This window comes from Megalops cyprinoides, chromosome 4, assembly GCF_013368585.1.
Source record: "Megalops cyprinoides isolate fMegCyp1 chromosome 4, fMegCyp1.pri, whole genome shotgun sequence".
Lineage (NCBI taxonomy): Eukaryota > Metazoa > Chordata > Actinopteri > Elopiformes > Megalopidae > Megalops > Megalops cyprinoides.
The window spans coordinates 40,904,349-40,918,704 of record NC_050586.1 but is presented as its reverse complement, the minus strand read 5'-3'; the positions used below and the strand labels follow the sequence as shown (position 1 = coordinate 40,918,704).

The 14,356-nt window shown below is 47.0% G+C and overlaps 1 protein-coding gene across 2 annotated transcripts in view; it reads right to left on the bottom strand.

Moving 5' to 3' along the window:
- LOC118776314 (netrin receptor UNC5C-like) overlaps positions 1-14,356 on the bottom strand; it is a 156,381-nt gene that overhangs the window by 57,836 nt on the left and 84,189 nt on the right. For both annotated transcript variants that reach the window (XM_036526562.1, XM_036526563.1), the window contains exon 3: positions 7,792-7,935. In XM_036526562.1, coding sequence (XP_036382455.1) covers positions 7,792-7,935 — 144 coding nt within the window. The remainder of the gene's footprint in view (positions 1-7,791; positions 7,936-14,356) is intronic.

Sequence of the window (14,356 nt, the reverse complement as noted above, 5' to 3'; positions counted from 1 at the left end):
GGCTGCGCTGTCAGAGTGAGAGAGGGAGAAGGAGAGCGAGAGCGAAAGGGTAAACACTGAGCTCTGATTACTCATTATCCTGCGCTCTGATACGCAGCATAATCAACTCACACCAGCACAATAAACCGTTTTCCTGAATTATTCCTTCATTAAAAAGGGAGAAAATAATGAGCGCCGACAATAAGAAATGGCAAAAAAAAAGAAGAAATTGAATGTTGGCTTGACAGGTGGAGGAGCATTCAAGCGTCAAGAGAGGGAGAGGGGAGGAAGTCGAGGAAGGCCAAATCTTAAAGTCTGCTTTCTCTAATGCTCCAGAGGAGAGTCCATACGTGTGGCAGTGTCCAAACTTCATAAATTCCATAATATTATATCTCAGGCCAAAGTGTGTCAAGTTACTCACAGCGATTCCTTTCAAAAGTAATAGAACGTGCAATGTCACAAACTAGAAATATTTGGCAATAACTGCTCTGTTATAGCTACCTGAAACTGCACGACTCAGTCAACATGTACAGAGAGAACGGGGAACAAGCAAGGTAGACAGGAGTCACCGACTTGGCTGCAGAATGTAAGCTTAGAAAGAAGGTCTAATGTATCAGTTATCATTCTGCATGATAAGCTGTATGCAGAAAGTAACTATGTGCGTCAAAAATGCTGCAATATGCTAAATATTTTGAATGAGTGGCAGAGACGAAGCTGGCCTTTTGGGATTTCAAATGTGGTGAGCATGAACAATAAGACAGACAGCAGTGAAGTGTAATCTCCTACAGCACAGCGTCATTCTTTATAATCTTGACTGACTATCCACCGAATACAAATAAACACTTATTTGTTTGTTCCTTCATTAACATATGAACATCAAAAGCATAAACATCAAAGAGCATGTTAGCTTGCAACGGCAGCCAAAACTGTCAGTTTTTAAGCCTTACTAACATATGTTACGTAAGGTTCCGTGTTTGGGGGAACTATTCACGACGCTAACACCAGCGGACAAAGGGTGCTGGGAGGGTTGCCGTGGTAATGGGGCTGCTGATCTGGCAGACATGTTGGTGAGAGCCCCGTGGTGCTTCATTTCGTCCGTCTCAACTTCCCCCCCAACGCAGGCAGCAACCGGTGCAGCAAATTGTTTACGGGTGCTGCGAGCTAGCTGGCTATTACTATAATAATTTGCGCAGAGGCGCACATTTTCTATTTTTTTAATCGAGCGTATCTTTACGAGTCAGCCCCCAGCCTGCTAGGGACTGCACAGTTTAAAAACTCTCGTGCTGATTGCCAGCGTTTTCATTCCATTACGAGCGCACCCGTCTCCTGAGATTTCTCCTGCTTCCAGCCCTGGGTGGGTGGAATTAATTGGTCATGTTCCTACAACTGTGGGTTAGGAACAGCAGCACTTGTAAATCGCACAGAAATGCAATTTCTTTTTTTTTTTTTTTTGGGGGGGGGGGGGGTCTGGCCTGGTTGGAGGACCATTGCTTGCCAAGTTGTTCTTTCACTCCAGTCATTTGTGTTCTTCTGCTCTAGTAGCTGTTGCCACTGCTCATCTGAACTTCTCCCTTCAAACTTCTGTGGATGGTGAACATCACATAAGTGCAAGCAGCTTGCCACCCAGACTCATACTGGAACAGGTTGCTAATCTTTCATTCCTTTTTCTGTGATACATCGACTACTTCACCAAGCAGGTAGCAAGTGCAGGAGACTTCACAGTTTCCTTTCTCTCTCCCAATCTCCAGAGTGCAGTTAATCACCTGCGCTGTCAGCCTGGTAGTCGAGAATGGACTGCACATTGGTTAAAAGCCATTTTCTTACACTTTCCATTGGAAACAATGTCCTTTTCCATGGCAACTGCCGCTTGTAAAAGTTGGGCATTCACAAATTCAAAGGCACTTTCGATGGCGAAGACACCTCTGCACAGAAGCTGTCAAACTCTGGAGGCTACAGATGTTGAAATCTTTATTTTTGTTTCGGGAAGGCACTTGAGGACGATGATTTTGTGGAGTTCACTCCTCTCCACTGCTCAGTGCACCAGTCTATTTCTCCCGAGGGACAAGTGGAGCAATCTGAACAAGGCGCTCATTACAAAATTAATCATTGGGCTTTAGCCAGAAATCCTGCCATACCTAACGCCTACCTCAGGAAGGATGGGAAGAAAAAAAATCTCAATGCAATTTCAGACTCAATTGAACCTTTGCGATGTGTACCCGCCATAGACTATTCTCATTTAACATCTTCCTTCACACGAAAATGCTGAAGCGGGAAAGTTTTCTTTGAAAGTAATTCCCATAAAGATCAACTATGAAATTAGAGGAGATTAAAGGATGCTCAGGTGACATAAGGGACACAGACAGCACTTTGCTATGAGGACATTAAAAGACTCTGGTGTCTGCATTTTCAGTTCTGAAGATTGTGGAGGATGGAAGGCTGCTCATGTTAGTTTTCCTGAGGCTGCGTGAATTTACTCCTGTTGCAATTTGGCAATGTTTCCCGGCCGACAGATGGAGAGAACCTGGGTCTAATCAATACAAAAACCAACGAGGACTCGATGTAAAATTATATCATTTACTTTGGCATGACAAGCAGTCATTATATGTCTTACAGAGGTTTTAATGGTTGTGCAATTACATGCTGGGATGTCCATGTGTTCTGATGTGCTTCAAGCTGCCCTCTCCGTTGCTTTGTTGATTCCATGAAACTGCATTCAGTGGAGGAAAAGCCAAGATCCATAATGGCTGAATCAACACTCTGAATCTCACACCTTTCAGCACAGGAATAAATGTTTTCAATCTTCTGGCCAGCCCTTTTTCTTTGGGCTTCAAATATGGGCACATCTGAATGTAATTATACTAAGTGGGTGTCTCTGGCTGCCTGTCTCGCTAAATTATAAATGTTTCTGGTACAATTTCAATGTACTTTCTCAAAAGAAAACACAACACAAAAGCATTTCAGCGATAAATGATTAAATCCTGATGTTGATACATGCAAAGACTGGCACTGATACTCATCCTCTAGGTGAGAATGTTTAGGCAAACGTGTTATTAGGACAGTAATTGATGGGGATATTGAGTTGTTTAATTAAAAGCTTCAGCAAAAGATAAATTTACCAATTCATATAATTACCTTAAAAGAGCTGAGGAATGTTTACCACAGTGGATCTGCAGGGCACTGTTACAGGGTAGTTTCCCAATGTGTTTTTCCAGTGGTTTCTACCCATGCAAGTGCTGGGTTCTGCCATGCAGCACAGCCTCTGGAGACTTTCAACCGTGCTTTGTCTTTCTGGAGTTAACTGATGGTTTTTAATCATACACAACCGCACACATTAAAAGGGGAGTGCTTTGCATTTCATTACAGGAGAATTATTTTGCATCTTATTCAGTTTATATTCAGGAGTAAAAGGCTACTTGTATTCCAGATGACTGCTTGCTGTCGAGAGCGATGACAACACTGTAATTACATAGCCCACAGACACAGAGCAATTGAGTTGCACTGACTGCGAGGAGAAAGCAGCACGCAAACAGGCCCCAAAGTGCTGGAAGCACAGTGGGGGGAGTCACTGACACGCACTCACATGCACACAAACGCCTCCGCACACACACATACACACACACACGCACACACATGTTCTGTACATGTATACACGCGCGCGCACGCACAAATGCACCCCGCTGGATGTGGCGCTAGGATGCTTTCAGAGAAATTGTCGGTTTCTCCACGTGTGATTCATGCCGTAATCACCCCCACGCCTCGCTCCTTGATTGCCGAGCACTTAAAGGAACAACAGCGGCGGGAGGACAAATCGCTCCTCTCCTCAAACTTCCATTTAGGAGCGGCGAGAATCTCCTTTCTGCTCTTTTTCCAGCACTTAGCTGATCTATTGAACGAGACAGGCTTGATGTGAGGGGATGGTAAATCACTGGCCACAGAGTCGCTGTGACCCCGTATGCGCTAGAAAGCCTCTGTGTCAACCCCCACCCCCAAACCCCCCTGCCCCACCGCCTCGGTGCGGATCGAAGCGCGCCCGGCGATAACTCACGCCGTAAGTGCCCCTTGCCGGCAGCGCCACAAATCACGGGCACAATTAATATCCCCCGATTGTGCGTGTATGCTTCTGCAACCCTTCCCTTTTATGGCTTCAACATTGATCACCATTTCCCCAACAACAAAGTGCACCTTTATTTATTGCTCGGAAGTGTTACTTAACCAATGATTAAAACGTCCGTTTGGAGGGAGACAGAAAAAAAGAAGTATAAAAAAACAACTGATTCTCTATTACTTCCAGGGAAGTGTGTTTATCCAGCAAGGTTTCCCGCCAGGGAACATTTTAATCTGTATGGGAGATTTTAATAGGATGAGAAGAGGAATTTATTCTGATTGGAAGTAGAGGTTATTGCTGAAAAGGGGCTGATCGCAACCGATTACACTGAGTGCAGTTGCTCACAGCAAAGACATAGTGGTTCTACAGGCCATTTAAACAGAAGACACATGTACTGCTCTGGAGAGGACTTGACTGGCTGCAGGTGGGGTGGGGGTGAGTGGGTTTGCTTAGACACTTCAGAGACGAGTTCTGGGTACAGGCTGTGTGTGTGTGTGTTGTGAGGCTGTGTGAGAATAGAAGTCTAGCAGAAGGGATATGAGGTTTGCAGTGGGGAGCAGGTGAATTAGAGGCACCTGCTTTTCTCAGGATAAGCAGAAAAAAGGGGCGATCAGGGGTGACTGTGTTGGTGCTGAGGACTCCGGCTTAAGGGAGATTTCTCGGGGAGGGCAGCAGGATTCGGGGCGGGGCCTGCTGCCAGGGCCCTCGCTCCCTCTTCCTCTCCGCCTTTAATGGCTGTGTAATCCGGTCGGTGGCGAGCGTGCCTCTGCCCTGGGCGGTCACCTGTGAAATAACCCAGAGTGACGACTGCTCCGGGAGGCGCTCGCCACGGCCAAATGAAGCACGGTCCAGGGCGCGCTAAGTGCTCCGCATTCTTTGGAGGGTCCTCTTGCCGCCACGCCGTCACTTTGACAGCAAAGAAGAGGGAGGGCGGGTGGCAGCCCGCGCCACCTAAAGCGACCGAATTAAACACGCGGGGACCTGCGTGGGCTCCTGCATGGGAGGGTGACAGGTTTTCGATGACAATGACAGGACAAGCTGTCTGGCTGAATTAATGGGCTGACTGGGGACCCTCCAGACAAGGTAACCCCACGGCTTGGTAAATTGTACACAAAGCAGCATTCCTTTAATTTCTTGAAGCAAAAAAAATAAATCAATGAGGCTAAATGCTGTTTGTTCCAACAAATCCTAGCAGTGCTGGAAAATCCACTTTTGACTATGTGTGTGATCTCCCAAGCCTTGCACCTGGCTCCAAACTGTATTTTTTGGGAAGAGCCAATAGCCCTATAGTAGAACTAATCCATATCCCGTATGGAGTGGCTTCCTGGTGCAAACGCATCCGGATCCCAGGGAGGAAAAGCCGTCCTGTAGTGATTCAGACCGTTAAGTCCTGAGAGGGAGAGCACGCCAGCGCCTGGTTCCGCTTTGATTCAGGGCCTGTGGACCTGACCACACACACCACCGCCTGCACGAAGGCCCAGCCGCTGTCGCCGGCCCGCCTCAGCCAAAGTCAGCACATTACCTGCCGCTCGCCAAGCCCGCGGGAAGGCCCGTCTGACTGCACTTGAAGAGGGAGCGTCAGCTGGTGATTTACGTGCACACCTGGGAGTTTCCCAGATGTTTTCTCATCCGAGCCTGGGGTACACGCCCCCTTGCGCCACGGTCTAGCTGTCTTGACCGTTGTTTTTTGTGACACGTGGTGTCCCTTCGGTGGGAACTCCACCTTTTTGACTGCGGTCCCTTCAGAACCCAGAGAAGAGGGGGGAGAGGGGAGGTGGAACTGAATCACAGGCCTGGTTTGCAGTGTGGCTTCCGCCATTACACACAGCGCGGAAAGGGAAAAGCCATCCACTGTCTTCGTCCGCCACCGTGTTCGTCACGGCTTCATTGTGTCAACAGCCCCCCTGCCTGTTCATCGGAGCAGCTGTGATTTCACACCTCCGTGAAAATAGCAGAGCAGAGCTCCTGTCTGCTTTCTGAGGGGACACTGTCCCCAACTTCCCCCGTAAGCAAGGAGACCATTTGAGAGAGAGGAGTCGGAGTGGCCAGCCACAGCCGGGCGACGGGACCCGTTCAGCACCAGCAGGGGTTGCAGATTCGCCCTGCCTGCTTTACAGAACCGAGTCGAATACACACTGGGTTTGGAACTGATTCGCCTTTTCAACTGATGCATAACCGGGTCCTTTGAAGCTGCTGTGTATTTCAAATTGGAGCATTTCTGTTTGTACTGTTCACTAATCAAAGGCAGCCACACATCAAACATGAATGTCAGCATAAAAATTACCAATGGCAAGATGTCCGAACCATAGGATGTTTGTCACTGCTGTGATTTCCAACTAATTCACAGGAAAATATACTGTGTGCAAAGATTTATCTCATTCTATGGTCTGAATTGAACGATCATGTAATTTGGCCTCAAGTTGGGACCACCAACATTTTAGAACCTGCGTACGGTCTGGTAAATGTCAATTTGCTCATTTGGTCATAGCTTTTATTTGTTTGTAATCAACTGCCTCCCTCTTCTGGGATCAATCACCATTTTACAGTCAACTGGCAGCAAAATTTTGAGTAATTCTTTTTAAATAACTGGTTAAAACCAGAACCTCAGTGACATCATTAACCTGACCACTATCACTCAATTCATAGTAGACTCGTTCAGCCTACCACTTATGTGGTGTTATATAACTGGTCAATGACAGCCAGATTAAGAAACAAACAAACATTGTCTAATCAGTTCATGCTGAGTGAACCCTGTTGAACCAAACAACCAGTGCGGGGGCAATGACTCCACTGACAGTGCACACTGTTGTCCATATTTTTCAAATGTCATGGCCAAACATTTGTGGAGTTTTTATGTGCCAGGAAACAAGACCTCATCCCTCAGTTTTCTGCCTGTGCTGACTCTGCGTACCGAAGACTGCCACACAGAGCTTTGATTGGGACCGCACATCCTGCAGAAAAACTATAGACAGTAATCACACATTCTGAAATGGCTGCCACAATCAACAAGGTGGAGATTTAGCGCCACCGACATCGTATTTTATGAAGTTGTGGTGTAGCTTTTGGGCAAGCCATACACATCCCAGAACAGCTGCCATGACAAACAAGCTGGAAGTTTAGAGACATAAAAATGATTTTTTTATTCATTATTTAGCTATTGTAATTTTTGGAGTGAGTTTTCTCTGATGTTAAAACTTATACAGTATTTGTTTTATAGGACAATATATTAAAAACATCATCATCAGGTTGCCTACTACTGTACATGTGTATGTGAAAACCATAAGCGTGTGTGAAAAGCATAAACATGTAATCTACCAATACAGTTTCCCCTTTCTACAGGCTTACCCATTACTTTTCAGTGACCGGAAAGCTAACAATGGTGAATTAGATGGACTGTCTCACTTCGCTTGTGAAAGACTGCGGATCCCTATATGTATAGGGCAACAGTGTGGCTTAGTGGTAAGGAGTAGGCCTCAAAACTGAAGTGTTGCTGGCTCGATCCCCCATTGGAGCATTACTGATCTACCCTTAGGCAAGCTGGTTAGCCCACAATTGCCTCAGTAAAGATCCAGCTGTATAAATGGATAAAATTGTAAACTACAGGTATACAAGTGGCTCTGGTTAAGAGCATGTGCTAAATGACAATAATGTAATGTAGTATGTGAGTCATGGTGAAGTTGAGATGCAGGATCGGGGTGCTGACTCACATGCGATGCGGACGTGGGCCTTGCGGCTCTTGGTGGTGCCCGCCGAGCTCCAGGCCACGCACTGGCACCAGTAGTCCTCCGGGCCGAACAGCTCCTCCACCTGCTGGCGAGAGATCTCAATGCTGGCCTCCCGCACCACCAGACCTGGAGGGGGAAGAGACAGGACACACGGACATCTCAGTGCTGGCGGTGGGGGAGCAGACAGATGCACACTGACCTCAGTGCTCAGGAAACAGGAATAAAATGCATTCGAACATTCGAAGCTCAACATATGAAAATGCAATCAAAGGGCAGCTAAAACACGGCATCTCAAACCTAAAACCCAGACAGAACAGCCCAACTGTAAAACAATAATATTTAAAACAAACAGCAGACGTATCACTGAGCATCACTCATTCAGTGGCTATGGTGCATTCATACATCACCTTATATAATTTTACAAGCTTTGCTTGGCGCAGCCTGTGATGCAGTGACATGGATTTGCACTAAAGGAAGTACCTCTGGTACATGAGTGCTAACTGCTCTGGTTGTGATAGGAAAAAATGTGGTTTGAACTTTTTGACGTACACCTGGGAAAAAAAACCTGGATATCATCACTCTCTCCTCCAACACTGAAAGAGGGTCCGAAACCTCAATGGCATCACTCATCAGGTGGAAGCGTGTGTGGAACAGGGATAGATTGATTAGTTTACTGGGATTGGATCAAGACGGGATTAATTCACGACTTTCCACAGGGGAGGACGAAGAAAAACAATCCATTATTATCATTTCTGTCTCGCTATGTAATATTTGGCCCTGCCCGCGATAATTGAGCTGTTTTTTGGCTTTTGTTTTGGCACCTTGGACTTCATTACTGCCAGACTCCTCTTTGCTTGGTCCCATAATTCTTGTCTGGAGGTATTAGTGTTTTTATGCTCATGTCATTTTCTGTTTTTTCAGTAACGGGGGGAAATGGGTTTCCACACAGGAGTTAGGTGCTGACACTTGCAGATCACGTCATTACTTAAAACTGCAGCCACTGGCACTGGGATCAGTTGAGTAATGAATACAGGAGTTTAGTAGAGTACATTTCAAATAAAAAGTATAAAAATTCTATGTGATATGCAAAGAAAATTCTAATATAAACTGATGAAGTGTGATTAAAGTAACCTGTAAGAAAGCCACATTGTGTGTCAGTGTGGGGGCAGCTTTGTGTGTAAGTGTGCTATGTGTGTGTGTATATGTGTGCGTGCGTGAATCTGTACCATGCACCCGTGCATTTGCTTAATGGTGTGTGCGTGTGTGTTTGTACAAGGGTGTGTCTGTGTGTGACTGCATGTCTGTGTGTGCAAGCATGCGTGTGTGTGTGTGTGTGTGTGTGCGTGTGTGTGTCAGAGAGAGCTCAGCTGGCCCCTGAGCGCGCTGCCAGCAGTCACATTAACTGGTGGGATATGGGAGCACGCGCTTCCAGAGAATGCAGCCGGGGCCACAAAGCCGGAGTAATCCCCCATGCAAACATGGGAGGAGCCCCGTGTCTCTCTCCTCTCCGGTCCTCAGCGCACAGTCTGGAGAGAATCACCCCGGGGGGCACACGAGCACTCACCTGAAACCTGAGAGAACATCTCTCTGTGTCAACTGCGCCGCTTTCCGTGTGAAAGGGAGGGTGCTGGGGAGAAGTAGGGGGCAGGGGGGCTGCTTACTTCAGGTTCAACGGATTTACACCAGCTCGTTATGTTAATCGGGCCTGGCGCACCGCGGAGGCCCACGTACCAGCTTAGTGCTCATGCAACATTTAAAGGTGTGGCACTGAGGAGCGGAAAATGCAGGAACTGCCACCATGCGGTCTGCCAGACAGCGGTGTCACAGAATCAGAGACAGAGTGAGGAATAGAAAGAGGAGAATGAGAGAAAGGAAAGAGATAGGTACAGAGAGACAAGAAAGAGAGAGAGAGTGAGGAAGACAAAGAAGAGACAGAGAAAGGGGGAAAGACAGGAGAAAGACAGAGAGAGAGTGAGTGAGTGAGGAAGAGAAAGAGGAAAAAGGGAGATAGATGGGGGAAAGGAGAGAAAGAGAAAAAAAGGTATAAGATAGCGGGGAGAGAGAGAAAGAAAGATAAGAGACAGAGCAAGAGGGGGAAGATAGACAATGCAAATATATTTTACATACTTCTAATGGTTATCTTTTATTATATTATGTTGACACTCGGGCAGGTGAAAACTGAGGAAAAAAGAAAGAAAATTAAAAGGGAGGAAAAGAAACAGGCTAAAGGAAGATAGAGTAAAAGAAAGAGATGGAGGGAGAAAGAGAGAGAGAGAGAGAGTGAGAGAAAGAGAGAGAGAGAGAGAGAGTGAGAGAAAGAGAGAGAGGGAGTGAGAGCGCACATGTCTTCAACTACCGCTTAAGGAAGAAAGTCATGGGAGAGTTTAGGCCACGTCACCACTTCACACACAGGCACACAATAAATCAGCGGCAGTACTAATCAAATGTTCTGTGTCCGAGGGGCGGAGGGAGGCCTGCCAGACACGCTCATTTGCGGGGTTATTGTGTTGGAGAAGCGAGCGCTGCCACTCAGACGCGGGTCTCCTGCTCTTTCCGCGCCTCGGTTGAGGACGGCGAGCGGCCGCGAGCGCTGGGTCTGACACGCGTGGGACCGAACGGCATTCTTTGCCTGACAAAGGTGCACAGCTGGCTTCTTCATCAAGCTTAACCTTAGCTGAACCTCGGAAACTCCAGACTTTTATAACGCTATTATCACGGAAAATATTGAAGTTAGAATGAAATAGTATCCCCTTACAATACAAAAAAACAAAAAGACTTACTTTTAGAGGTAGTCTAGATTTTAATCAGGTAGGTTTCAAATGGATGTTCATTGTCTTTTTCTAATATTCTGGGTTTTTTTTCCTTGTTTCTGTTTTTTAAGAGAAATGCATACATAAACAGCAATTGTTTCTTTATGTCTGAATACCAAGGAGACTTTTTTGCATGGAGGCTAATTAAAGTACTCTTTCTTCCCATTCACAATGCATGCATGGAAATGTATTCTGAGTCTTGGCATCAAAGGCATGTTTTCCTTAAAAAATACAGAGTGATGAAATGAGAAAAAGTAGCTCAAAGTCTGTTTTGAAAATGATCGTCTCTGGGTCAGGAGGCCTTTGGGAAGAGAGAACGAAAATAATTCTCTCCGAATTGTTTTATAAGAGCCTTGCACAGACACAAAGAGGGGAGCCAGACAAAGAGGAGAGGAGATAGCGAGCATCTCCAAGAGTTGGCTCCAACTGAACGCTTAACCCACCCGCCCCCACCCCCCTGTCCCCCTCTCTCCCCTCCAACGAACCAAGGGAAGTGCGCTCATTCAGGCTGAAGCCAAGAGAAACACAGGACAAAAACAATGGTAAAGGGCAGAGCAGATGAAACAGAGCATTTGAAATGGGGTGGAATGCGATGAAGGAGCCAGCCGTGGTCTGACGTGTGAGGGGTGCAAGGGGGGCAGGTGGGGGTGCCCATGACTCAAAATTTGATCGATCGTTGCAATTTCTTCTCATCCCGGACGAGCACCTCCTCGGTTTGGTCTGGGCGGTGCGGAGAGCCCCACTGTTCTAGGACAGGAGGGATAATCACCCGGGATGTGTGTGTGTGTGTGTGTGTGTGTGTGTTTGTGTGAAGTGGGGAGGTGTGTGTGTGTTTGTGCAGGCCCCCAAACAAGGCCCCTTGCACCCCATCTCGGAGGTGCGCGCTCCAGCAGAGGGGAAACTCAATTGGCATTTTTCACTGACACAGAAAGCAATTGACCTCATTTATGAAGCATCACGGCCATGAATAATTGAAGCGTGTGACTCAACCTGTGGTGTGTGCGCCCATGTCACGGTGACAGGGAGAGCGAGTGGGAGAGGCTGCGGATCAATGGGAGGCGGGAGTGTGCCAGAGGAGCTCACTGCTCCACCGTGATTGGATGCCTATCTCCGGCTCTGATTGCGCGGCTTGTCGGCTCGCTCGCCGGTCAGGGGCCACCGGCCTGATTAGCATTTTACTCCAGTCATGGTTCAGGGGTTTATTAGAATTCTATAACACGGTCCCGTTCTTTAATCCCTTTAACACCACTCCACAGGGCCGCCCAACAGGAGCTCCTCACTTTATCTCAACACATTCAAATCCGTGTACAATACCTAACATGCTTAAATGTGAAACTGAATTATATATTTCAATAGACTAGACTGCATGTAAATCCATACACTAATGTTGACTTAATTTAAGTAAATAAATTCTGCATTTATTGAGCAACTGCAATTATATCTGAGTAATCACTTCTTCCTCATATTTTGGAATTCCTCATTTAAAAACTGTGAAAAATATAGAAAAGAATCTAAGTTTTCTGGCCATTTGATTTCAGTAACAATTTAATGATTTATATTAATTTGTCAGTTGTGAATATGAACAAATGAACAACCCAACTGAGACAGCTCTGAATATGGATGTGCCCTGACTCATTGTCTCTATTCCCCTGTGTTTCCGTACGCAGAAGCTTCTGGAAGTCTGTCTTGCGCCAAAACATCGCTGCTCAAACCAAGTACATTGGTTGCTTCCCTACATTCCCCATTGTGTATTTTTGGCATGATAAGTTGCCCATTGGGGAAGGATACACTCATAAATTGAGTACTACAAAAAAAATCATAATCTATCATATATTGCCATAGTCTACTTTTTCATGACGGCTGTATGGGCATTTTCATAAAAGTCACAAACATTCTGTCCCTGGAGATGCTGCACTAAGGGTTAGTGATGTGAGCACGCTGCTCATTAGTTGTAGTTATATAAATGATGAGTGTCGTTCAGATTAGTGGTCGCGGCAGCTGCAGGAGTGATTATTCTCTCTAATGAAGAGAGCTACTCTCCAGCGCCCACGGTGATCACTCTGAGGGTGACGACCCTGGCGGGTCTTACATTACACTGCTCTAACTCCAGTGCTGTAACTACGTGTAATTAACTTGAACCCATTTATAGGAATCAATGAGCTGACTCGCGCAGAGATTAGCAATGACAATCCCTCACTCCGGCGATCGCCGCAGAAGTGCTCTCATTGGCCGGTGGAGGGGGGAAGCACAGAGACTGTGTTGGTGCATTTCCGCTGAGTGCGGACACAGTGCTGGAACGGATGCAGAGCTGTGATTCTCTGTGAAACATTAAGAGATGGGTTTCCTGGTGAGGTTAAAGGCAACGGCACATTCAAAAGCATCACATGCAACTGGTACCTTTTGATGCCATTTAAAGGCCTAATCGGACCCGTTTATAGCAGCTCTATCCACAGCCATGTTATTCAGTCATGCGCCCCCTAGAGGTTGGCTGGTGTAAGAAATGGCTGCAGTGAAACAAGCATATACCGGACATCAAAAAACCAACACAGAGACCGAATGCACAACTATTAGCTGCCTAGATGAGGAGCCCTCGGCTCAAAGGTGCGCTAATCTGAACTGCGAATAGCTCTGATATCAAAGGGGAGTATGAATCGCTTCTTGTTATCAGAATGTCAGCAGAGGATAGTCTCTTCTGCCCTTCAGCGTCTCACTGTCATGCCCTCAGTGCAGTGTAAAATCCAGCTGTGGAAAATCACTCCAGATGATATTGATGAGATAATGAGACAAGGTATCTGGGGCTGGGGGCTCTGATTTCTGCCCTCAGAGACCAAATGTTAGAGAGAGAGGAAACCTGAGGAATCCATCCCAGGTTCCTCGGGGGCTCCGCCTCGCAGGCACGTGATTGGTTACAGCAGAAATCCATTTCGAGGAAGCTAATGATCCCGGGCCGGTATTCTCGACCGCCGCCGTAAGCAGAGTCCTTATTTATTTATTTCTGCTAAGGACTCTGGGGTAACGATTTTTTTCGGCTGGAGCCGGGCAGCAGGGCAGAGATAACGCACCCCACCACATCTCCCTCTCCCTCCCCCGGCCCGATCATCCGTTAATCTACTCCCGTCCCACACAGAGAAGGAAAGGGGGGGGGGTGGTGGGGGGCAGATCGCCTTTCCTCCCGCTAAAATAGCTATTGACCGGCCGGGGCCCGGCCCTTATCTGCGGTTTCTTTTCTATCAATCAGAGGAAATTAGAGAGAGCCAGGCGGCTGGGGAGCTGGGCTTGGAGAGTGTGTTAGCGTAGCTGACGGCTCTGCGTGCATGGGGGGGGGTGGGGGGGGGGGGGGTGGCTGCGTGCATATGTTTGGCGTGTGGGCTTTGGGTTTCAAACCGCCCTGTATGAAGCGCGAGCTCTCTGACACATTGAGAAAAAAGGTCAGCAATAAATGCTGACACTCCTTTTCACAATGTCAAAGCCAAGGATCAGGATCCAGACGAATGTTGAAAACCGGTATCACTGTGGGTGTCACACTGTATTAACATGAGGGCTTTTTATCCTTCTTGCTTTGGTCGATTCCGCTGTGCTGTTTGCATTGTGCTGTTAAACCACACACATACTGTACTTGTGTAGTCCTATCATGAGAGTGTGATGTTTATGAGTGACTGCATTGGTCTGTACTGTATGTGCAGAGTGCTAAAAGTGTACGCACATCTGTGGGCACTGTAGAAACACATCCTGTCCGG